General features: G+C 38.8%; 1 protein-coding gene across 2 annotated transcripts in view; it reads right to left on the reverse strand.

The window, feature by feature from the left end:
• The window catches only part of Zfpm2 (zinc finger protein, FOG family member 2), a 436511-nt gene that overhangs the window by 308404 nt on the left and 102915 nt on the right, over nucleotides 1-25192 (reverse strand). For both annotated transcript variants that reach the window (XM_035449618.1, XM_027431464.2), the window contains one exon: nucleotides 15931-16032. In XM_035449618.1, coding sequence (XP_035305509.1) covers nucleotides 15931-16032 — 102 coding nt within the window. The remainder of the gene's footprint in view (nucleotides 1-15930; nucleotides 16033-25192) is intronic.

Consider the following 25192-nt stretch of genomic DNA (forward strand, 5'->3'; position numbering starts at 1 on the left):
CTCTCTCAGTTGGCTTGGGACTTTTCATTGTACTTACACAGGAAGACTGAAATAACCTGTTTAGGTAGTGCATTGTCCTTTGTACAGATGCCATGAACAGACTTGACAGAAAAAACCTAGAGGAAAGCTTCTTTTCCCTCATTGTTTCAGAGTGTTCAGTCCATGGTAGAATGACCACATATAGTTGTCCAGAACTTCATGGGTGGGGGGGGGGGAAGCATTGGTAGAACAAGTGGCTTTTGCAGACAGGAAGCAGAGTGGAGGAGTCATAGGAACCAGTCCAAGGACACAACTTAAGTGACCTACCAACCAGAAAACATGTCTGACATTCCACGTTTCCACCATTGCTCACATTTGGACTTCACTCCTCAGGTCAGAACCCACTGGATCTAATTGCCTCTGGAGATGTTCTCCAGGACACAGATAGGTAGGCCCTATCAATGCCGGAGATGTTTCTCAATCACACCAAGCTGGAAACCATGATTCACCATTGCAGTGATTCAGATACTTATTTATTTGCCTGTTAGCTTGCTCAGAAATAAATGGATGAACTTTCTGCCCTGAGTTAATGCCAACTGTTCCTTTAATACCCTGTTTAGAGTAATATTATGGCTTTTATTATAGCAAGATCAATAAAAGTTAAATATGTTTCCTTTTCACCAAGAGTTTATTATAATTTTTAAAACATAATATTCATATTGAACAATTTAAAAATTAATACCAAGATATCTTTAAAAAGAAAGCTTATTTTTTTCTTTTCAGTAAATTTGAGCAACTATTGAACACTCTAGTTTAGCTACCCACCTAACTAGATAAACCTAGCTTCTAGTTATTATATTCTCTCCTATGTTGTCTTTTATCTACTTTATTGATTTTTATTCCATTTTATATTTCATATTGACTAACTCATCACAAATCCATTGTGGAACAAGGCTGAATGTAAACAGAAAATGACTGAATTATCCTTGCCTAAATTATTGTAGTTTTCAAAACTCATCTGAAATGCTGGAGTAAATTCTTTCTTCTTCTCATCAAGGAAGTTAAGACCCTAATTTTCCAAACAAAGCATACCATAGACAGACTCATTATTTCTCTGGCATTCGATACTTAAAGAAATCAAATGGATGAGATAAAGATTCAGGGTGGGTTTAGACAGAAAAATGTATCGGCAGATAAGAATGAAAGTGATGTTCCTTGTTATTCCATGCTGACGTCACTTGAGCAGCATTTGTTCTGCTAGACAAGTGTGTCACTTGTCACTACTGTAGCACACAGCCCGACAGAGCAAGTGTGTAGCCCCCCACACACCCCAGTCTTGGAGGTGAGAAAGCCGTAGGGCAACGTGATTGAGTTATCGACTTCATTCATAGGAAATTCCCAGAACAGAGAAATCTTAAGACAGGAAATGGAGTGATGGGGACCTATAAATCACAGAGTAGATAACAGCACTGACTACGCAACTTGAGAAATATGATATTAAAAAAAAAACACACACACTAAGCTTTAAAGGCTATAAACTATATGAGTGGAAACTCACACCTATAGTCCCAGGACTTAGAAGGCTGAGTCAAGAATATTATTGTGAGTTCAAGGTCGCTCTTGGCTACCTGGTGAGTTTGAGGACAGTGTACACCAGAAACCCTGCCTTAAAAGTAAATCCATAAAACCGAATAAAAAGTAAATAAATTGTAATGATTAACATTAGCGTGATGATTCATATCCACAAATAATACCCAGGAGGTCTGGATCTATGTAGGGTCAGGAACCAAGACTAAGTAAAACGTAAAGCGAGAACTGAGCACTAGCGTCCATCACTCTTCGTCTTTGGATTGTGGATGGGATGTAGCCAACTGCCTCCTATTCCTTGACTTCCCTGACATAATGGATGATAATTAAAGCTGTGACTTCAACTAAGTCATTCCCCTCCTTGAGTTGCTTCTGTCAGAGGATTTTATCGCAGCAACAAACAAAGAAACTGAGAACAGATGAAGAGTATCACACACCACACCCACACTCACGTGCACACGAGAACACTTATTTGCATACACTCTGACATAGGCAAATAAGTCTCTCCCATTCCTCTCCTTAGCTTGGAGATTCCAATAACTAGACAAACTGCTTGATTTAAATACCACATTTATGGGCTATGTGACCTTTGACAAATAGGATGCTTCCAGGTCTCATCCTCAGCAGTCAAGGAGAGAACAACAGAGTAGTGGTTGTTGGTGCGATGGTTTGAATAGGAATGGCCCCCACAGACTGAAGCATTTGAATGCTGGCTCACAGTTGCACGATCGGGTGTGACCTTGTTGGAGCAGGTACAGCTTTGTTGACCTGTGTTTCCCTGAGGCACAGTCTCTGAGGTTTCAGATGCTCCAGCCACGCCCAGTGTCTCTATCTCTGTTCCTGCTGCCTGCTGCTCTGGATGTAGAATTCTCAGCTACCTTTCCCCAAGTATGCCTGGCTGTGCAGTGCTTCCCACTGTGACAATAACAGACTAAACCTCCACACTGTAAGCCAGCCCACCATTAAATGTTTTCCTTTATAAGAACTGCAGTGGTCATGGTATCTTTTCAGAACAATAAAACCCTAAGGTTACAGGACACATCTGTAATAAGACAAAGTGCCCAAAGAAAATTAGAAGTGTCTTTAATTTCAAGAACTTTAAAATGATAGCTGGAAGATTTCATGCATTTTTGTAACAGTGAATGCCATTTTATTTTATTTTACAGGAGTGAAATATTGGATATCGCATGTACTTTTGCTGCCTCATTGTTTCTTTTTAAAAGGAAGGGATTAGTAAAATCTAGAAGAATGTGCTAACTGACAACCTCTATTATTTATGAAATATGCTAAAGTGTTCAATATATGTTAATAGTGGATTGGTACTAGAAACGGTAGGCTAAAGTTATGTGAGTTCATAAAATAATTTCCTCACACCTTCAGAAAGAAAAATCCTGTTTGATGGAAAATTAAGTTTGCCACACAATTGTAATTATGGTTTTTACATGAATGAATAATTTGGATGTTTTAAAAAATATCTAAGTCAATCAATACGGATATTTTTCCTTCATTATACATCATTTATGAGAATGTAAATAGCTGCTCTGGAAAAACACATTTATTTTTTAAATTTAAAGAAAGAAATAGATAAAATCATTACATTTCATAACTTGAAATAGTGGAGGAAGGGAGGGAGAGGGAACTGAGATTGACATGTAAAACAAGCTTGTTTCTAATTTAAATTAAAACAAGGAAAAAAATAAAACCCTAAATCTGTTGTTTCTTCCCAAACTTAAAGGTATCCTCAATGTTTACTTTTTAAATAAATGCATCTGGTTGGAAGAGCCAGACAAAACAAAAAAACATTGTTTTTGGTAAAAATGAAAAAAAAAAAAACCTTTTTATAAAATAAATATGGCCCGTTTTGTCCATGTAACCATGAAGAACATTGCTTATGCTTAGCTGGGTGAAGGAAACACACACATTTACATATGCAGATATGACCCTAACCTACCCCTCTGCAAAGCTCTGACAACCCCCCTATGACCAGTGACAAAGGGCTTTCAAATACAGTGTATAAGAAACTAGGAAACATGAAGGACTCTAAGGGATAAATGGACCCCAGGAATGGGAAGTGGCATGAACTCCTGGGAGCATGAGGGTTGGGGGAAGGAGCTGCTACAATAAGAGCAAGAGAAGAGTTGTAGAGGAGAGGAAATGGAGGGGCAGAAATATCGAGTTGGGGGAAGAATAGAGAAGAGAGAGCAGGGTGAGAGATACCATATCAGAGGGAGCCACTATAGGTCCGAGAAGAGATCTGGAACCAGGGAGATCTCCAGAGACCTACAAGGATGACACAATCTGACAATCCAGGCAATGGTGGAGAGGATAACCTAAAAGTCCTTCCCCTAAAATGAGATTGATGACTTCTCTTTATGCCATCCTAGAGCCCTCATCCAGTGGCTGATGGAAGCAGAGACAGACATCCACAGATATACACTGAGCTGAAATCGGGAATTTAGTTGAAGAGAGTGAGGAATGAAGAGCGAAGGGGTCTGAACCAGGTTGGAGAAACCCACGGGAACAGCTGGCCTGAACAAGGGAGAGCACATCGACCCCAGATGCTGTCGGGGAGGCCAGTACAAGACTGATCCAGACCCCTGAACATGGATGTCAATAAGGAGGCCTCTGCACTCCAGGGAGCCTCTGGTGGTGGATTAGTATTTTCCCTTGTGCAAGAAGGGACTTTGAGAGCCCATCCCAGGTGAAGGGATACACTCTGGCCCTGGACACATGGGGAAGGGCCCAGGACCAGCACAAGAAGATTTGGTGGACTTTGCAGAGCCCCCATTGAGGGCCCTACCCTGCCTGGGGAGTGGTGGGTGGATGGGGTGGGGGTAGGTTGGGGGTGGGGGAGGAGGGATGGGGGTGAGGGGAGGGAGAGGGAGAAGGGACTTACATGTGAAACAAGCTTGTTCCCTAACTAGAACTAATAAATAAATAAAGAAGTTAGCTACAGTTTACCTTATATTTTCTAATATAAGGGTCACTTAACTGACTTCTGCTGTAATAAGAAAACCGTTTTAAGATTTGGTATTAAATCAGTTATGGTATTAAAATGATGGGCTATGATTTTTTAATATTTCATTTATTAGCCTATTAAGTAACTGTTGCTTTAATCACATTACTGTAATTATTGTTCACAAGCCCAGTTACCTCTTTTTATTCATTTTAAAGGGTAATATAAAATGTCCTGTAATGAAGAATATGCTAACATTCTAGAGTAACCTCTATTTTAAAGGGAAAAAAGTGGGCAGAGGTCACAGGAATAAAAAGATAGAATAAAAAGACAGAATATACTTCCTGCTTTATTTTCTTTCCTTTTAACTTGTTTTTCCCCCTCTTGTTTTGACATAAAAATATACCTAAAATACCAAACAGCTACACAATGCACTGTTTATTAAAAACACCTCCTATAAATTGATGTTATCTCTGTGGCTCCTAACCTTCTTAATTCTCAAAGAAATGACATGCCTCACTTTATTAAATTCGTTATATTGTATTTGGTTCCTATTATGTCCAGTGTTCACGCATGGACTCATGTTGATAGTTATAAAAATATTAAAGAGAAAAAAACAAAAGAATTGGTTAAGCATTCATCCTATCAGGAATGTTTGTGACTTTGTACACAGGGGGTCAGTTGAAGCAAGGAAAGGCCTTTGTGTTAGCACGACAACAAAAACAACAATCTTGGTTGTTTGATGGGGGATGTCCTTCAGTCAGTAGAGCATGAGACTCTTAATCTCAGGGTCGTGGGTTCAGGCCTCATGTTTGGTGCCATTCTGTTGATGGAGTTTCTTTTCTGCCTGGTCCTGCCACCCTTCAGACCCAAATAAATTACATTAATTAGAAACCGTTTGGTCGATGGCTTAGGCTTCTTACTGGCTAGCTCTCTCTGAATTATTAATCCATTTCTATTAATCTATTTATTTCCACATGGCCTTATCTTACTGGAGAAGGCTCATCCTATCTTCCCAGTAGCTATATGGCATCTCTGTCTGTCTGTCTGTCTGTCTGTCTGTCTGTCTGTCTGTCTATCTATCTATCTATCTATCTATCTATCTATCTATCTTGACCTCTCTCTGTGTCCTCTCCCCAGAATTCTCCTTGTCTTATATCCCTGCCTACATTTCGTGCCTGGCTACTGGCCAATCAGTGTTTTATTCATCAACCAATAAGAGAAACATATATACAGAAGGGCATCCCGCATCAGTTGTTAGTGCTACTCACTCATAAATGTATGCTTGGAGGCCACTACATTCTTTTGGTTGTTTTCGGACATGTGACATTAAACTTACCATCAGAAATCAAAAACATGCAGTGTTTTGTATTTAAGTCTATCTAAACTAAGGTGACCAGTGACAAAGGGCTCTCAAATACAGTGTTTAAGACCTTAGCTACAGTTTACCTTATATTTTCTAATATAAGGACCACTTATATTAGAAACACTGATGCCTACAAGATGGTCACACTCTCCCCAATGAGTTTCTCCTCTCAGTTCCTTCACACTCTCCAAGGAACTCTAAGAACCATCCTTGCTTTCAAATGCCTTGCATCACCAGCCTGGAACCTGAGTCTCTGCTTGGCAGCTGAGTTTCCAGGTAATACCATAAGTTACAATTAGATTTCATTATGATTCCTTAGCTGAATTTTACCAAACTGTTCCCTTTGTCTTAGTAGTTTGCAAAGAGAAAAGATTTTAGCAAGCAGCCTCGTGTCTACATCTGGGATCCCTGTGTGGCTTACAGACATGGTTTCTCTTCTCCATGGTCTTCATTTATCAGGCAGGGTAATTCTAGGAAGACTAGTTAGTTAGTCCCTTTACAGACAGGTCTGTCTGGGCTGACACACGGGCTAAATGACAGCAGGGTAATCACACATGCTGGAATCATATTTCGTTTTCTAATTTACCTGTAACAATTCAAGTGGTCCCAATAAGAATGTATCACTTCCAATGTCACCAAATGAAGGAGTCATTGTTGCATATGTAACTGAATCAGCTTCATGTCTTACCGTCAGCACCAGTAGTCTTTTCCTGCCCTCCCTCCAGAAAAAAAATGCTCCATTAGCATCTTAATTATCATTGGTATTGTTGGCACTAGGGGACCTTCTTCTGTTTCTGTTACCATGGCACCCTGTACACTCCTTGTCTTAGTTAGAATTTCTATTGCTGTGAAATGACACCATGACAACTACAAATCTTACACAAGATAACATTTCCTTGAGGCTGGCTTACAGTTTCAAAGATTTAGTCCATTATCGTCATGGCGAGACATGGCGGCGTGCAGGCAGACATGGTGCTGGAGAAGGAGCTGAGAGTTCTGTATTTGGATCGACAGGTAACAGAAGGAGACTGTGCACCACACTGTGAGTAACTTGAGCATATGGAATGTCAAAGCCGGCCCCACAGTGACACACCTCCTCCAACAAGGCCACAACTCATAATAGCGCCACTCTCTACCGGTCAAGCATCCAAACATGTGTCTTAGAGACCATTCCTATTCAAACCACCGCATTAACCACAACCCTATACTTATAGTCACTAAATCTGTCTTATCCTTTGTGATCTGAACTTTGATAAATATAATCTTAAGTCTACTCTCTTTTATCTTGTCTGGCACAGGGTTCCTCTTCGAGAACGAACTAAATGAATGCAGTGGTGTAGGTCTGTGAAGTGTGGGGGAAGAAGCAATATATCCGGTATGCATTTGTCAACTCTATTCATGAGTGAATGAGCCATGAGTCCGAGCGTCATCCTTAGGACAAGGCTTGAAACTTATCAATAAGGCAAACACATGATCACCAAGCTCTAAAGTGCTCCTGTCATTTTCAAATCACAACAGAAAATACAAAAGATAACACGATGGTTATCTGCTTGTATGACAGCATGCCTACTTCTAACCCATTTCAAGTATTTAGCACATTATTACAGAATGCAGTATCATCAAATTTACATGAATTACATTGAAATCATAAAATTCAGAAACTCTTACACCAACAAAACAAATTTATTGGGAAGTTAAAGCTGAAACAGTAAGATTTAAAAGAAGTGCAGGCCAAACATTGCAGGGGCAGTAAATAAAAATCAACTCTAAGGCAATCTATAAAAATAATAATTGATTCAAAATAAGTGACATAGGGACAAATATATAATTCATGCATACATATATGTGCACACATATGTAAAATATCGGAAACCCATTTCTAAATTCTGAAATTCAGGGAATTTCTTAGGCATAAATAAACACTACTGAATAAATATAATAGTTGTTTACTATAATTGACTCCATAGACTCACTTTTTCACCTTTCAATGAATCTATATCTTAGTTTGCTAGTGAAAATCTCAAATATCTGCATGCACTAAATTTACAATCTCAATTTTGATAGCTCTCCATGATGGGAGTCGTTTCCGCCTTGGGAAAAATATGTCCCATTTTCCTCGCTTTCCTTAACTTCCCTGAGGGAGTTCGCTGAGCACTCCTCTACATTCACTCTTCTGCTGGGATGTCTCACTGACGTGTACACCATTCAAACACCCCTGCTTCATTAGAGCAGTGTAAAAGTACTAACACAGCCATGGAAGTCGAGTTTTCCACGGGAACATGAGGGTTTCTCCCTAAGCCCCTCAAGTAACAGCACCCCTACATTTTTAGTCCTGTTCCCTTCTCATGTCTTTCAAGGGTTACAACTATAGTTTTGATAAAAACAATGCTATCTATTTGGAAGACACTCTAAGTAACTTAACCAAAACTTACAGCAAGCAACACTGTGAAGCATATTAGCTCACATCCTCACCTGATTCCCTTGCAATTATGTGTCTCTGTGGATTTCCCCCCTAGGGGTGTGTATGGCTAGGGCAGCTATACCAAAGTCCCAAAGCTCAAATACCTTAAGTGTGTCTTCTCGAAGCTCTGCAAGCTGGATGCTCATGAGCAATGCACTGTCAGGGTTCGTTCCCCCAAATCCCATTTGGTTTTTGCAGTTACTCTAGCAACCTCTGACATTACCTATCTTATAGAAGAACCACCTTGTTGTGTCTCCCTTCATCTTCAGATAATACGGTGTGCGCGTGTATGTACATGTGTGTGTACAGGTGTGTGTATAGGTGTGCATGTGCGCACGTGTATGTGTATTGTGAGTACATGTCTGTGTGTGTGTGCACATGTGTGTGTATTGTGAGTGTGTGTGTACAGGTGGGTATAGGTGTGTGCATGTGAGCATGTGTGTGTATTGTGAGTGTGTGTGTGTACAGATGTGCATACAGGTGGGTATAGGTGTGTGCATGTGAGCATGTGTGTGTATTGTGAGTGTGTGTGTATATAGATGTGCATACAGGTGTGTTTAGGTGTGTGCATGTGCACATGTGTGTGTGTGTGTATTGTGAGTGTGTGTGTGTACAGGTGTGAATAGGTGTGTGCATGTGTGTGTATTGTGTGTGTGTTTACAGGTGTGTGTACAGGTGTGTGTATAGGTGTGCATGGGCGCACATGTGTGTATTATGAGTACACGTCTGTGTGCGTGTGTGTGCACATATATGTGTATTGTGAGTGTGTGTGTACAGGTGTATGTATAGGTGTGTGCATGTGCACGTGTGTATATTGTGTGTGTATAGGTGTGTGCATATCTGCATGTTTGTGTATTGTGAGTGTGTGTGTGTTTGTGTGTGTGTGTGTACAGGTGTGTGTATAGGTGTGTGCATATCTGCAAGTTTGTGTATTGTGAATGTGTGTTTGTGTGTTTGTGTGTGTGTATGTGTGTGTGTGTGTGTGTGTGTGTGTTGTGAGTACTGTGTGTGTGCATGTGTGTATTGTGTGTATATAGGTGTGTGCATATGTGCATATGTGTGTGTATTGTGAGTGTGTGTGTGTGTGTGTGTGTGTGTACATGTGCCTCTGTTGTGTGTTTGTTTATCTGTATGCCTGTCTCTGCCCATCTGCCCCTATAGTCCTACGTCCTAAAAGGACATAGATGAGATTAATTCTCTTGCTCCACTATGACCCTAACTTCATCAATTATTCATTTCCTCAACAATGCTCTCCCTAAAGGACATGACACTCTGAGTGTTAAGAGTTTGAAACTTTAGCACAGTAATTTTGGGGAGACAGAACTCAAATAACAAGAGCATCAATGTACAGATTTTAGAGCTGGGATAAGGATTATACTTCAGTTAAGTAATTTCTACTGCAAAAGCAGATTAGGAATTCTATCATTGGTGATAAAGTACAAAATTCTGAGAAGGAATGTGCTATCATATATTTCAGGAACTATGATATAACTATGAAATCTAAGACTATATTTGTTTTCTAATGGTGAGTTTTAGGGAGAGGTCCCTGTAAAGAAATGCCTAGAGAAAATTAAATTCAAATTCATTATCCTCTAATTTGAATTTCTGAATTAAACTTGCATAAACAAATTAGGTGCTAGACAACTCTAAAACAAATCATTATCAAACTATTCTTAATTTGTATTCTCATATAGCTATGGTACAAATTATGATAATAAGCAAATGGTATGCTTTATGTAGTTCTTCAGAGCTTGGTGTCTTTCCAAGCAGGGATGAACAAACTATCTTTATTTTTTTTTGTTTTTAATTTATGCATGTCCTAATTCTGTGTGAGAGTGCAAACTCAAGTGAGCTGGGAAGAGCAAGAGAACCTTCACACTATGTTCATGTGACATTCTGTTCCACGGAGTCAGGCTTTCATCTTTAATCCGACATCCACTTAACTGCACTACACAAGATTTATTTTACCCCCTCTTGTTTCACAGAAGAACCAAAAGTCTGCAGGAATTTTTGACAAGCTGTAACAATATTTTCTGAGGCCCCCATACACAACTATTCTCTCTCTCTCTCTCTCTCTCTCTCTCTCTCTCTCTCTCTCTCTCTCTTCTCTCTCTCTCCCCCTTGCCTCATTTTCATATGGACACAAAGCCTTGGGATAAAATGATGGTTCATTATAGTGGTACAGAGCTCTTATCTTCATCCGGCAAGAGTCATTTCCTTCCAAAGATTGAAATGCAAATGTGAAAATTAATGATAACTGCATTATCTGATAACAGAGATAATACCAATTCACTGTCAGCGTAATACACAGTCATTCTTCCCTTCCCGCCGCTTCTCAAAATATTCTTCTCACTGTCAGACTATATCTATGGTTAACTATGTTTCATAGGTGTCTGTTAATTTACTTCAAATGGCATTTCCCAGATCTTATATCTACCACATTTTCCCAATCAAAAAGAAAACGAAATCAGAACTGTAATCTTCAAGCCCTTCTTTGGACTGTAGAGAGGCGGGGGGCGGGGGACCTATATCATTAAGTGTGTGCTTATGTCTCACAGTGGTCTTCCAGCTACCATTCCACTTTATGCAAAAGAGCTCCTGTCTTGCTAGGTTCATTTCAGACACAAAGCAGGAAAGCCCAATCAGCTTCATACATGTGAAATGCCGAGCAACGGCCTAAGAGGTAACTTAGTGAGGCCCTCCTAAACCATGTTTAGTCCCTACGCAACAAGTACACACACTTGGCTTTATCCTATGCAGCTATTTTTCAAAAAAGTATTCACACTAAAAATTCTTTATCCGAGGTATATGTTTCAAGCCAGGTAGACCAGGGCAGAGTAAATGTAATACTGCGACGTTTTGTTATTGAGCAAGACCACTTGGCAAAGTTAACTCACTGTACTGATGTTCAGTGAAGACATCTATGGAAAGCGCTATAACAGCTACTGAGGCACAATTGCCAAAACCGATAGTAAAAATCAATAATGAGAGTGGTGTATTGAGTTCTTCAGAAACACTGAGCCCCATGCTGTACATGTGAAATCTCATTAATAGGATACTTATTGTTATTAGCCTGACTTATGAGCACTGTTGCCACTGAGAAGTATTAACTTGCTCTGGGTCCTATTATTAGTTACAGCAAGGCCACCCAAGAAATACACAGAGAAAATATCTTTGTTATACAGTTCATGACATTAAGCAAATGTAACTTACCTGTAATCAGCACCAGAAAGTTCTGATGTTTTATGATGTATAATTATAAAAGTTATTACCAAGTAAATTTAGTTTTCATTTATTAAATTGTCAATTCAGGACTGGATTTTTTTGTTTTTTGCTTCGTTTCATGTACATGATCATTGGTTTAATTTAATACCTAAGAATAAAGATCTACTTAAATAAAAGTTGTGTCAAGAAAGGCAGATAGCTGTTTTCCTCCAAAATTTTCTCTGTATAGGTGTGCATGAATACACATTGTTTGAAAACTCACACTTAGATAGATGTTATGATAATATTCATTTGGTACTATGACAGAGGAACCAATTAGCCAGTATTTGCAAGTGTGAGAAAAAGCCAAGTTGTAAGAACGCAACCAGACTGCTGGCGTCCAGGGTTGATCTCTAAGTGAGGTGTGGTTGTCACAGAACCTCTAGTAGAGATGACAATGGATTTATCAGGATGCCCCTGACCTTGCTACAAAGTTCCTAAATCCCAGTACATAAATCAGTACTCCAGACTAGCCTTGCAAAGTAGATCTGAAGACTTTCTTATGAAAAAGACAGAGATATAAGTAGTCTTTCTCATGAAAAAAGACGGAGATGTAAGTGGTCTTTCCAAAATACAATCAGTATTTCAACTACTGACTGGTCTGAGAGGACCATGTTTAAAATATTTCTCTAGGGGCTACATGCGGGCAGAAGGAGACTCTCGAAACTGAATCCCCCGAAGCCTGGTGTTAGAAACCCTGTGAAGGTTATCTCTTTCTAAGTTCATCTTCATATAAGTGTTGCTAAGCAGCTATCACTATGCCCATTTCAGAGATAAAGAAACTGAGGACTGTCTGTTTAACAAGCCAACACATAAGGCCATAAATATCACTATTATCTAAGGTCTGTCTGGCTCCAAACTGTGTAAATAGTTCTGTAGTATAGGTGATGCTCTGCTTTCAAGGACAAAGGATGCTTAATTGTTGTTTCAGTGACTACACTATGGTCAAAGAGAGAAAGGGTACCAAGAGAAAAGCAGGAGTGTCATGCAGTGTCTACACTGCTTTCTGAGGTTCTTCACCATCAGTGCAGAGTAAATGTCCATCGAAGGACCAAACATGTAACTAAATGTTGGTAAAAGGAAAGCCCCCACTACTCAGACAAAATACAGCATTCATGAGGCTGAAGAAAAAGGAGACACTTACTTTGAAAGAGAACAAACAAATGTAAGAATCACCCCAGTGAATACTCGAATAAGAGTGAGCAGTAAGCACTATATGCTACATTCCAAAGAACGTGTCAGGATAACATCTTTAAAAGCAAGGAAAACCATGAACTTGACAGGTAGATATATGGCATGCTGGAATGACGAGGTTAACGACTTTTATTTTGGCCTCGCTAAGAGTGTGCTGCGAGCTTTCCAAACTTCAATGATTCATGCTACTTACACAAGAGTTACAAACATTTAAACGCTGAAGAATTCCACAGCCTAGCTACTTACAAACATTATTTCCTTTGATTGTTTAGGCTCCACTTAGAAGTTAACAAAGGTGTGAATAGTTGTGACTTCTGAGTGCAACTTCTCATTGGGTAACAAAGGATGACTTCCTTACACGGGAGAATTTGCATTTTATAAAAAATAGAATCTCTCAGACAGGGTTGATTCATTATTGAAGTAAGCCGTCAAGGAAGGTTATGCTGTCGTCATCTTCAATTAAACTCCATAAAAATAAGATAATTCCGGATCCATCTTAAATGATGTCAGGTCTATGTCCCAAATTCCTTAGATGATTTCTATATCCTTTGGTTCTGTTATATTTTTAAAAAACTGTCATTCTTAGGATGAGCGCCAGCATTGGTAAGTAGGGGTGTGAAATTAGGGGATCCAGAAATCAACCTGGCTCAGTACCAGATGTCTCAGACAACGATTTGTGGTAAACGGAAAACTAGTGTTTAATACCACCTAGCTTTACCTTTCGGGGTCTTAGATGCTCTGAGGAACATGTAAAAACCTTTGGGACATAAAAGTTGCAAAACTGTAAGCAAAAGAAATCATTAGGGCCTTATGATTATGAGCTGGTGCCATTATGGAGAAGTCAATAATATTTTTCTATACTTTATAAATGAGTATATAGCACCAAGAAATTAAACAGTGTTCCACAGATCTCCTAGGCAGAAACTTACAAGTCTAGGGGAAAGCTCTTCCTGACCTAGGACTTCCTTTGGAATCCAGATGCTCTAGCTGCCGACTTGGGAACCATGACCAAAAGCTGGAAAATTTTCTCTTTGATATTGCTGTAAAGCGCCAAGGCACTTCAGTGAGCAAAAAGTAATCACTACTGATGTTGATGGTAGTGATATTTAAGTAGCCAAAGGTTGCAAAAATGTCTTCCTTCCTTTCATAGGCCCTCCCAATTGAATGAACTCAATGAACATGCTACCAGAAAAGGAACAAACATCAAAGAGACTCTGTTGCTATGGGCTAACCTCATTATTTCGAGGAGTTTCAAAGTGATACAGCCTTCTCCCACCAGAAGTAGCTATGGAAAGAAATGTGTTATTCACCTTATAATACTCAGGGGTGGGGGCCTTATAAAAGAGACATATATTTTCCCTTAAAGTTTTGATATATCCCTATATAGTCCAGAACGCCGTAACATCTATAGCAAATCTACATGTAAGAGTGCCTTCAGTGAATCAGTAAGTTCATTTAAACAAAACCTAGAGAGCACACCCAAATAACAAGCATCATTCTTTACTCAAAACCTCCAATTATTATTACTATTATTACTTCACCAATAGTGTTCTTTCTGCAAAAGTTTCCCAAAGATGGCATTAGCTATGCCACATGTGCTCCGCAGCCTCGGACACTGTTTTGCTTTCTTATTGTCACACAACTGGGAAGGCCATGAGCCTTAGATACAAAGAGGAACGTCAGATTGCACAATCTTCCCAAAAGAAAGGTGTGACCGAATGGACCATTTTTTTTTTTTTCAGATAGAAACAATTAAAACCCATCTAGTCTAACTGGAAAGGCACCTTCTAAATAAGTACTTCCAAAAGTACCTTCTAAATAAAAATATTTAATTCTATTAATAAATAACTGCAAGATAAAAGATCATGGACCCTTTTCAAGTTGTACACAGAAGCCTCATAATAAAGTTAAGATTTTAAAAAAAATATTATTTTCTAATTATCCCAAGGAAATCCTCTCACATTGATAAGTCAGAAAAAAATATGTAATAAAATACAAATCCCAGAAGTTTGAATTTAAACTAATGCAGTGAAATCTTTTAAAACATGCTTCTATGGTATTTTAAAGTGTAATAAAATTGGGTCCAGAGTCTGGTAAAGCATTACGCTATAGTGTGTAGACTACAAAGATTTGTATATATCGTGAATAACATTAGAAGTGACATCATAATAATCAGATATACTGTATCTTCATTTTTGTTTGCATTATATTTTCCAGCTGCTGGTTTCAGAGAATTACCACTGGATTTCCTCTCTTTCCCTTGCACAGCAGAGAGCAATTTGCAAACTCATGCAAGGGTGAAAATGTGATTGAAATATAGCGATCTTTCTTAATGAAAAAGGTTACTGCTTTGGAAATTAAGGTTGAAACTATTTCAAAACTCACTTACATCCTAAAAGCCTAAACCATGATGGTCTCCATTTATAAGCATATCATAAATTATGAATTACTCAGCAGTAAACAATAAGGTTATTTCCTACGGTGTTATTATAAACAGTATATATTTATGACTTTTATTAACATCAAGTTTTGATTAGCCTTTCATTTTTCCTGAAATGAGCAAATATAAGGCCCTTTAAGAGCCCATCTAATTTAATCCATAAAGGTGACCAAGTTGCCAGAAGCAAAGGGGAAAATCTGTGAATTGTGACTCAATATCTAAATAAATGTGGAGTCTCCATCTGTGACTTACATCAGAACTAAACCAAAAGGATCATTCATTGAGGTGTTATTGTTAACTAACTTGTAAGCTTTCAAACTGAACCTGACTTGAATTTGGATGCAGCCAAAAGATCCCCTGTTGAAAGAGCCAGCAAATAGAATTGACTGATTTTATGTAAGAATGAAAGAAGACAGAGACTTCATGCTGAGGTGACACTGGTTTTTAAAGTTTTCTTAGATATCGAAGTTTACTAAAACTCCCATATAACCAGAACTCGTGCACAGACAAAGCCCATGTATGACTTTTAAATTTGAGTTGAAAATTTGTTAAAACTTTTACAAGCTCTCTATATTTTATGTTTTCACCCCCAGTCAATCTAATATTTAAAGAGAAAAAATGTGAAATGTTGATTTTTGTTTTTTAAAGTGAAAATGGGTTGCATTTTCTATTCTCTGTCCTACCTGGCCCATCCCAGTCATCTGTGTCTACTCCAGGCTGCCCGGGTTTGTCAGAATGGCTGTCCCCATCTGATTCTGCTGGCTGCTGGGTTCCTTCATCATCACCTGGAATACATCAACAGAGAAAGGAGAAATGACCAAAGTCCTGTGACATTGAAATCTGGCAAGGCAATATCCTTGTCACATATTCTCTAACTCACTGACAAAAATATCCCCAGGTAATTATTTTGATAGCTAATGTAGCTGAAAAATAACAAAAGCTACCAATATTTGTCAGTGAATAAATAAATCTAAGTATTGTAAATAATTAAAACTATTTGCATATGTATCTTACCTTGGAGTTATTATTTTATATGTAAGAAGAAATAAGATAGCAACGTAAAGTTTTTCTGAAAACTCTGGATAAATAAAAAACCCATATTAACCTTATTTGCAGATTTGAATTTTATAGGCATAATACAGAAGGCCAAATTAAATATAGAGTAAGGTGTTTTCCTGGTTTGGGTGGGTTTAGATTATTGCAAGATTTTTATTCTTCCTGTGTTATGCTTCTACGCATTGGTGCTAATTCTCTTAAAGATAAGTGATAAGACCCATAATTAAATGATTAGCATGTGATATAAGCTGGTGATTCCATTCATCCCACCAGAACACACTGCAAAGTTAAACTTACGCTTGGATAACGGTGGTACGTTTCCACAATTTCTTGCTTTCACTTCACCCAAAAAGAAAACCAAGCAAACAAGCTACAAACAAGCAATCAAGCAAACAAAAAGCCCTGTGAGTCTTGAGCAACAGTTGAGACACAGTGAAACAGGAAACATTTACCGATACAACTGCATTTTAAAGCCCAAACACTTGAGTTTTAGTATCTTCATTCTACAATATTATAAACACCAAGAAGTGTGGAGCCATGAACAAGAACAATATTGAAATGATGCATACTCTACATTGAACCTAACAATGCTAACATTTAAATTTAAATGACTGTCTACCCTCCCTCGAAGGATTCGGTAGTTACTTTCAACCTGAGTCACTCAGATCTCTATCTGATCTTCACTCTCTGTACAAAATATTAAAAAAGTCCTGTTTCTTATAATTTATAAATTGACATTATAAAATATAAAATTTAGGAAACCATTACTATACTTGACACTAATGTGATGTTAGGATGAGTTTTGATGCTTAAATATTACAGGTTTTGCTTCCTGTCCCTCCCCCGCCCCCCCCATTTGGAGCTTCACAATATGAGTTAAAGAATAAAGGAATTAATGGAATAAAGGCGAGGAGAATGACAAAGGCCTAAAACCCATTCTTAAAACAAACACACACAAAAAAAACAAAAATAAAAACTATCACTTTTTGAGTTCAGTGCAACAAAGCTGCTTTGGTTGATGACACAGAATAAAGCACACCATAAAAAGCACCATAAACCTTATGAAAACTCACTCAAAACTGAATGACTTTCGGTATGATGGGAAAGAATACTGATGAATGTATCTATTCTTTCCACAAGCTCGGTATTGAGCATCTTCTGTGATCAACGAGCTCTGATAGGCTTATGCAGAAAGTGAGTTCCTTACTGGAACTGTGGAAGTCACCAAGGAGACTACATTCGCAAATGAGTGTGTGAGACGAGGCCACGGAGACACAAGGAAGGTAAGGAGGCTCAATAACAACAGTGATGCTCCAATCTTCTATGCTCCACTTGCAGGGTACATTGTAGACCATACACGCATCAACCAGTTATCTTCTGGAGATCAGTGGGGCATGTTCTGCTCTCAATTCCCAGGACCAGAGAAGGCTGATTCTTAGTCTCCACATATAAGTAGGCTTGACGACCTCTAAATACTGACAACCTTGAACTAACCAACTGGCTCAGCCTGCCAGCCTGGCCGCCTACCTGTTCCCTCTAAGTTACCCTGATATAGAGAAAAAGAGATTCCATCTAGTAAGGGGAGACTCACATCATTTGCCTTGATAGATCAGGCCAAGGCCATTCCTTTTATTCAATTTCCAGTTTGATTCCCTGCATTTGAGTGAACACTGAACTAAAGCCATATAGTGAGCAGGCTGGTATAATAGAATCCCGTTAGCTAGGATAGAGAATCTTAGAAACTCCCAAGAGCTGGATCTCTTCCACTTGACCTTTCTGCTGGACTCAATTGACATTCTTCCTTCCCTTGCTTTGTGCCACGTAGAGCTGACTTCTGTGAACTCCCTTATCTTCTGATTTCTGGGTGCAAGCAGCCAGTGGACGCAATGACAGCAGATTAGATAGAGGACAGAGTGAAGAAGGAGAGAAAGGCCAGGTCCTTGTCTTACAAAGACCCCCTTTTCCTTGATGGTCCCCTACTTCTAGGAGAGGCTGCAACTCATTACCAGTTCCTGTTCAGAGTTCTCCTACAGCTCCAATGTCCCTTCACCAGCATCCTTCCCAATGCCTCTTGGGATAGAAGAACTGCTGGAAGCAGTGCTTGGATGCTTGCTGGCCTTACAAGGGCCGAGTCACTAAAACAATGCCTTTTAAGTTTCAGGCATCATCGTGTTGGCCACTAAGAATATAAACACCATGGCTCCTACACGTGATTTCTAGAGTAGTGTATCAGACAAAAGGACAGAGACTTGTACCCATTATGACAAGAGATAGGAGCCATTCACAGCATTACCCAAACATGTAAGCTAATACTTGGTACCACAGGAGGTTCCTGGGAAAAAGAACAAATAAAAACCCTAACATTTTGGGGACTCAACTGACTTTGAACTCTGTGGAGTTTGTGCCCTAAAGATCCAGGACTGGAAACAACATTCAAACTAAAATAGGAGCCATCTCCTCGAAGCATGCCATAGAGGAGCTATCATAATGGAGAAAAAACATGCAAGCTTGAAATTGGCAAAAAGTTAAACAAGCATATTTCGTGAAGGAGGCGTAGGTTCAAGTCTGGCAGTGATAGCGACGCAACTTTAATCCCAACACTGCGGAGGCAGAGGCAGGCTGATCTCTGTGAGTTCCAGGCCAGCCTAGTCTACAAAGCTACACAGAAGAAAACAAAAAAGAAAGACTATGTTCAGTGGTGTTTGAAGATGTACGGCTGCTTGCTGTCTGTGTTGTTAAAGGAATGAAGCACCTCCTTATTCAGCACAGAACAAGCTCACCCGTGATCATCTCACCAGTGTCTTATAGTAGGTGAAGAAATGCCAGGATGACAGAACACGTTGGCAGGTATTTGCTACCAATGTTATTAAACTGCTCAAAATGAAACATTTCCATTTAACTGATGAAGGGCTTGAGTGAGATTACCATTTCCAATAGCCAAGTTCTTTCATTAAGTGTCACTTAACTGCCAAATCAGAAATGCAATGCTCCCATTTAGTTTGCCCCAACATCTAACATCTGGAGCGGGGCTAAATATTGGTAACTCTGATCTTTGAGTGATATGATTGGTTTTCATTAAACAGTACATGATATTTGAACTAAAACAAAAATGGGTATTTAGAGAGCCATTGTAAAGATGGCTAATTATACACAGCATTTCATTTCGCACCTATCTTGAGATGTTTAAGGAACTGGATTGGTATACTATATATCTCACTACAAAAATTAAACCTGAGATGGAGTAACAGGTTAGAATCGCAAAGTGTTTAGTCTTTTGTGTGTTTTCTAAAAGAAGGAATACAAAACAGAGAAAATGAGCCTAAGAGCCTGATCTGAAATGATGTGTATGAATGCAGAAAATAAGATGGGTCCCTGTTTATTTTATATTGACTTGCATACCTTCCTTGTGTCAGATGTTGAAATCATAAATATTAGCACGCCTTTAATCCCAGCACTCGGGAGGCAGAGGCAGGCGGATCTCTGTGAGTTCAAGGCCAGCCTGGTCTACAGAGAGAATTCCAAGGCAGGCTCCAAAAGCTACAGAGAAACCCTGTCTGGAAAAACCAAATATATATTTGGTGTAATACTTATCATAAGGCCTGATTCTACCCTAAACCTCAACAGGGCCACCGCCTCTGGAGCCCTGCTCCTCACTGTGGACTTTCCTAAGAGCTGTATTAACACTGTCTTATTGGCTCTGTCAGGAATTAGTATTCTGACACTTCAGAAAAACAAATCAAGGGCTAGAGATGTAAGAGGATTCCCAGACAAAGAAAGCATCAAAGACAAGATTTGATTACATGTTTTTCTGACTCCAAAGATCATCCTTCATGCAATAATATAGTCTTTGGAACCCAGGTGTAGTTCAGAAGTCGAGTGTGTGCGTAACACAGATGAGGCCCTGGGCCTCATCCCGACCATCAAAGCGGAATGACAAAGGATACTGCAGACATCTTCTACATGGCAAGCCACAAAGACGGCAAGACATGGTCTGCGAGTCACTTTCTCCTTCTCACAGTAAATGTCCCCATTTCTTCATTATCGCTTATACACTCAGAGGAAAGGTTTAATGGACTTAATCTCTTTAATCGTTACCTTTTAAGGTCTCCTATTTTACTTGGCACTTAATAAAATCAACTACACATAGATGCTTGATCAATAACCATTGCTCACTGACCAGTGAGGAAATTAGATTTTTGTCTCATTCTTTTTGCTGTAACCTCCTGCAATATCATTACATTTGCTAATTAATTGCTTTCAGCACATTATTTCTATTTAATAACTAAAATATGTCACATTTTTCAACTTTTGGACCTTTCATCTTCTAACTTTATCACAGCAAACTAGTTCTCATTTTTATGGTAATGTTTTTTACCTAATTCATTTTTAATCTTTTTACTAATGAAAAATGAAATGATTAAAAATAATTTAATCAAATATGAAATCTCTGAAGTATTCTTACGAAACACCATTTTTTCACTCATAATAGACACTTGCTTCTCTCCTTTCAGTATTTTATTCTCATAGAAAATTTATAAATAGAATTTTATTTTGATATTAACCCAACTCCAGCTTCTTTTGGATTTGAATGGAACTCGCCGCATTGGCTGTCATTTTTTTTCTCAGTCCATTTTTGATTCTCCCATGTTTGAAATCAGGGCTATGGAATGGCTTAGGACAAATGTCATGAATAATTACTAGCCAAGATAATAATGACAGGTTTGCTACTATGCTGCTTCCAAAAGCTTCCGTGGTTGGAAAAGGAAAGCCGTAGAGAAAGAAGAGAAGGACGGCGGAGCTGGGCAAGCATTTGACATCTTCTCATTTACTCTCTGAATTCTTTATTCATATCCCTCTGAATAGACAGCTCGCTGTGTTTCCAGCGAAGCACAAACATACTTAATGTGTGAACTGTGATATCTATCCTGAGAGTAATTCATAAAAGAATGAAACTGAATAAATGCCAAGCAGTAACAAAATCTGTAATATTTCTCAAATTATGACTATGGAGTTAATGGTTTTCTCCTGCAAGATTAAATGCTTTTGTTGCTCTTTTAAAAGATATAAGTGTGTTGAGAGCCCTTCCATTTTTCTTAGTCTAGTTTTCAAAATCAATGTGAGCCCTATGGGGGAAAATTGAAGGTGTTATTGAGCAATATAAAGCACAACATAAATGACTCAGGGAAACGCACTAAAATATAGTCTTTGAAGCCCAGCAAACAGCACCTTTAAATACCATATTAGATATCGTTCACAAGGTGGTGAAGGCGGTGGCTTTCCTCGCCAAGCAAAAATAATTTCAGAAATGCAAACAAACACCTATTCAGTCAAAGTTAAACACTGCTGTCGGAATTAAAGATTTGCCACGTTCTGAGACACTCGCTTTCTTACCACAAAACAGCAGCGGTGTTTGAGAGCAGTCATGCAAGCAGACAGCCTTTCTCAACCTTGCTCTTTTAATCCATGTAGTTCCTGTCAATATTAACCTCTTATAGAAATTCTTGTACAATGTGACTATTGAACTTTCTTGACTAGGAGTGTTGCTGGAGCCGTTAGTCATCCCTATAATGTATTTTGCAATCAGCTAAATCATCAAAGTGTTTTTTAACAATGAGCAGTTCAGGAGTGACAGATCTACACTCTTGTTCACAACTGCTTATCAGAGGAGAGATACCACATATGTTTTCCAGGTGCTCCCAATAGTTAGGCTACCTTCACAGAAGCCGCTCATGAAAGATAAGGTCATAAAAGAGATGAAAAATGTGTGAGCTTCATACACTTATGGTTTTATCATCAGACAAGATAGCTTTGGTTAAAGGACTGTAGGAGTCAAAAACAGAAAACTGCAGCTCTTGCTGAAGGACGAGGATATTAAAGTTTAGCACTGAGTTTGTGCTTTCATTGCCTAACAGTAAGATGGTTTGGCTGGAAATGCTAGTTTAGTTACACATTATTCAAGAAAAAAATTCAAGTAATATGAAGTCTTTATTGACATATTGTAGTCACAGATATGCACAGAGAAACAAAATAGAGGAGACAAACAATGTCCCAGTTATAGCAATAACTAAGCAGAACTTTAAACATGTCAACCGTTAGTAAATAATAACAATTTATCGCATTGGGACATCTGCCTCAGGTTCTCTTGTGACATACTTCATTCATACAAAGTGCAGTGTTTCACTATGTTCAAGACAGTTCTCTATGCAAAATACAACTATTTTCAAATATGGAAGCTATCTTCTGGTCACTTTACTTGGGTTTCCGTATTTACTACTTTCATTATCTTAAAAATCCTTTGCAGACTCAAGAATATGAAAAAATTAAGCAAAAGAATGTATTGCATCTTATCTGCTTCTGATTTTTAGATCCCAATGAGAAAAATCATAAAATTATTCATAGCAATGGTCCAGGTTATATGTGTATTATTTAAAAAAAAAACTAACTAAATTTCTATATTCAGTGTGTGGCTACTATGGGCTTGAATATCTTATTATAACCAGCAAGGGGAGTTATTGAAAACACTATTGTACAAATAAAGTCTTGACGGTTTAAGGAGAAATAATGATGTGTAGTCCTGCTAGAGTGTTCAGATTTGATGCAGCCGTCAGTTTCACCACCCAGGTGAAGGATTTCTCTCTAAGTTCAAGGTTCCTGAGGGTTTCAAACGTAAGGAAAATTTCCAAATGAGATGAAGTTGACTAATTACTCAACAGAACCCACCCAATAATCTTTATCCCCCATACTCTCCTGAGTACACAAACATGGGGAGGAAGATTTACTTTATACATTAAGGGGAATTTACTTTTATTTTATGGGTATGAATATTTCACCTGTATGTTTTTATGTATGTGCATCACACATGGTTGTGGACCATGACATGGGTGCTGGGAACCGAATTTGTGTCTTCTGCAAGTGCAGTCAGTGGATCTAACCACTTACTCTAAACTGTTACAGAAATGAATAAATCTCCAAGTTTATACTTAAAGAATTTGTATTGTCATCCCCCTCTTATCACCAAGACAAAAATAATTACAACTAGTATTGAACTCTTCAGAGCTTTCACTCAAATGACACAGTTCTCATTCCGAAGAAGTGACAGTGCTCTTGAGCTCTGCACACAGGACGGCTGTCTGCAAGTCTATCAACCTAGCGGAAGCTCTTAGTACTTACACATAAGAGAGAAAAGGTGGCGTTGGCCCTTCAGGATCTAGGTTTGTGCCATCAACTGCTCACTACTCCTTCAGTTTGTTGTCTTTGAGTCTCAAACTCATCATTCACACCAGAAAATCACTGTTACCACCATCAAAAAAAAAAAAAAAAAAAAAAAAAAAAAAAGCAAAGCCAGATTCTATTTTTGAACCTGTCTTTCCAACAAGTCACCAAGTCTCCAAGAGCAATGGATCCTACCGTTTTGAGAAAGTGGTGCCATTTGAACACTACTTTCCACACATCCTCGCCTTTTGCTCTGCTTTTTATGAGAATTAATTCTTCCCACGAGGACAGCTGTGTTCCGATGATCTATTAAAGGATATGACGAACAAGCACACATGCATCATTGCAGACTTCCATCACTCCACCCCACTCACATATAGAGGTATACTCACCATGCTATACAGCCACACTCACAACTACTCATCTTTCCAAGCCACACTTTAAAATGTGAAGCCTGACATAGGACCAGTCGACAATTTGTATTCACAGACACCAACTCCAACTGTAACAGATGAAGGCTCCAATTTGAATGCCTTAATCCTAGTACCATAATGCAAGGTGACTTCCAGAGACCAAAAACAGGGCTTACGGAAACAACAACAACAAAACCAACAACCCTTCCCCAAAAAATGTATGGGCTAAAATGGTGAGCAATGGTTAAGAGTGCGTACAGTACAGTCGTGGGAACTGGAGTTCAGATCCCAGCACACAGATACATAGCAAGCCACGAATCCCACAAGGACCCATAATTCTAGGTCTAAAGAAGGAGTTAACATCTTGCTCCTGCATGTGCAGGAGCAAACATACTAATAAATTTTTAAAATACAACAGATATTATTTATGACAATAAGCCTGATTTGTTCCTGTTCATCTTTTTTTTTTTTAATTATCTCTTTTCCCTCTATCTTATGGCTTATGGGAAACTTAGATTACATCTCTTTTTTAATTTAATTAGTTCAAACTATCTTTGTGGCTGGATTGCATATGTGTGGACACATGTATGTGACAAGGGACCTGTGGAGGTCAAAGAATAACTTAGAGGAGTTGGTTCTCTCCTTCCCGGATGTAGGTTCTAGGGATCACACTTGGGTCCTCAACCCGGCAGCATGACTCTTCACCCACAAGGCCATCTAACTGGACCTTCAGATTTGCATTTCATACCTCAGATGTCCAGTTACGTCTCTTATATCTGTCTTTGTTCAGTTGCCTGTCTTTAAATTTCCATCATTCATTGTTCTTCCTGAGCCTTTTGACCCTCATCTTTGTCTCTGGAGCCAACTATAAGACAGTCGCACTACTGTCTGTATTATTACAGGCACTTGACACTGTGTTCTCTTTGAAAGTTTGATTCCAGAACCTACTTCATTCCTACGCAATGTCACATTCTTAAAAACAGTTCCTCTCACCTTTCTCACTAGGTCAGACTCCTGTTTTTCATCACGTTACTAAAGTCTGCCCCTAGGATAGTAGACTCAGCTTTGTATCCATAGCATGTCTCACAATGGCTGGAACAGCAGGCATTTGATCAATGTCTATTGGATCTGGAAGCATAAATTCGGTATGGATTGACTACCACTGTGCTGGCCTGTTTTATATTTATTCAATGGATGCGTGTGTGTGCTCTGTGTTTTCTGCATGGATGTGTGTGTGTGTGTGTGTGTGTGTGTGTGTGCGTGC

The sequence above is a fragment of the Cricetulus griseus genome, chromosome 10 (assembly GCF_003668045.3).
Source record: "Cricetulus griseus strain 17A/GY chromosome 10, alternate assembly CriGri-PICRH-1.0, whole genome shotgun sequence".
Lineage (NCBI taxonomy): Eukaryota > Metazoa > Chordata > Mammalia > Rodentia > Cricetidae > Cricetulus > Cricetulus griseus.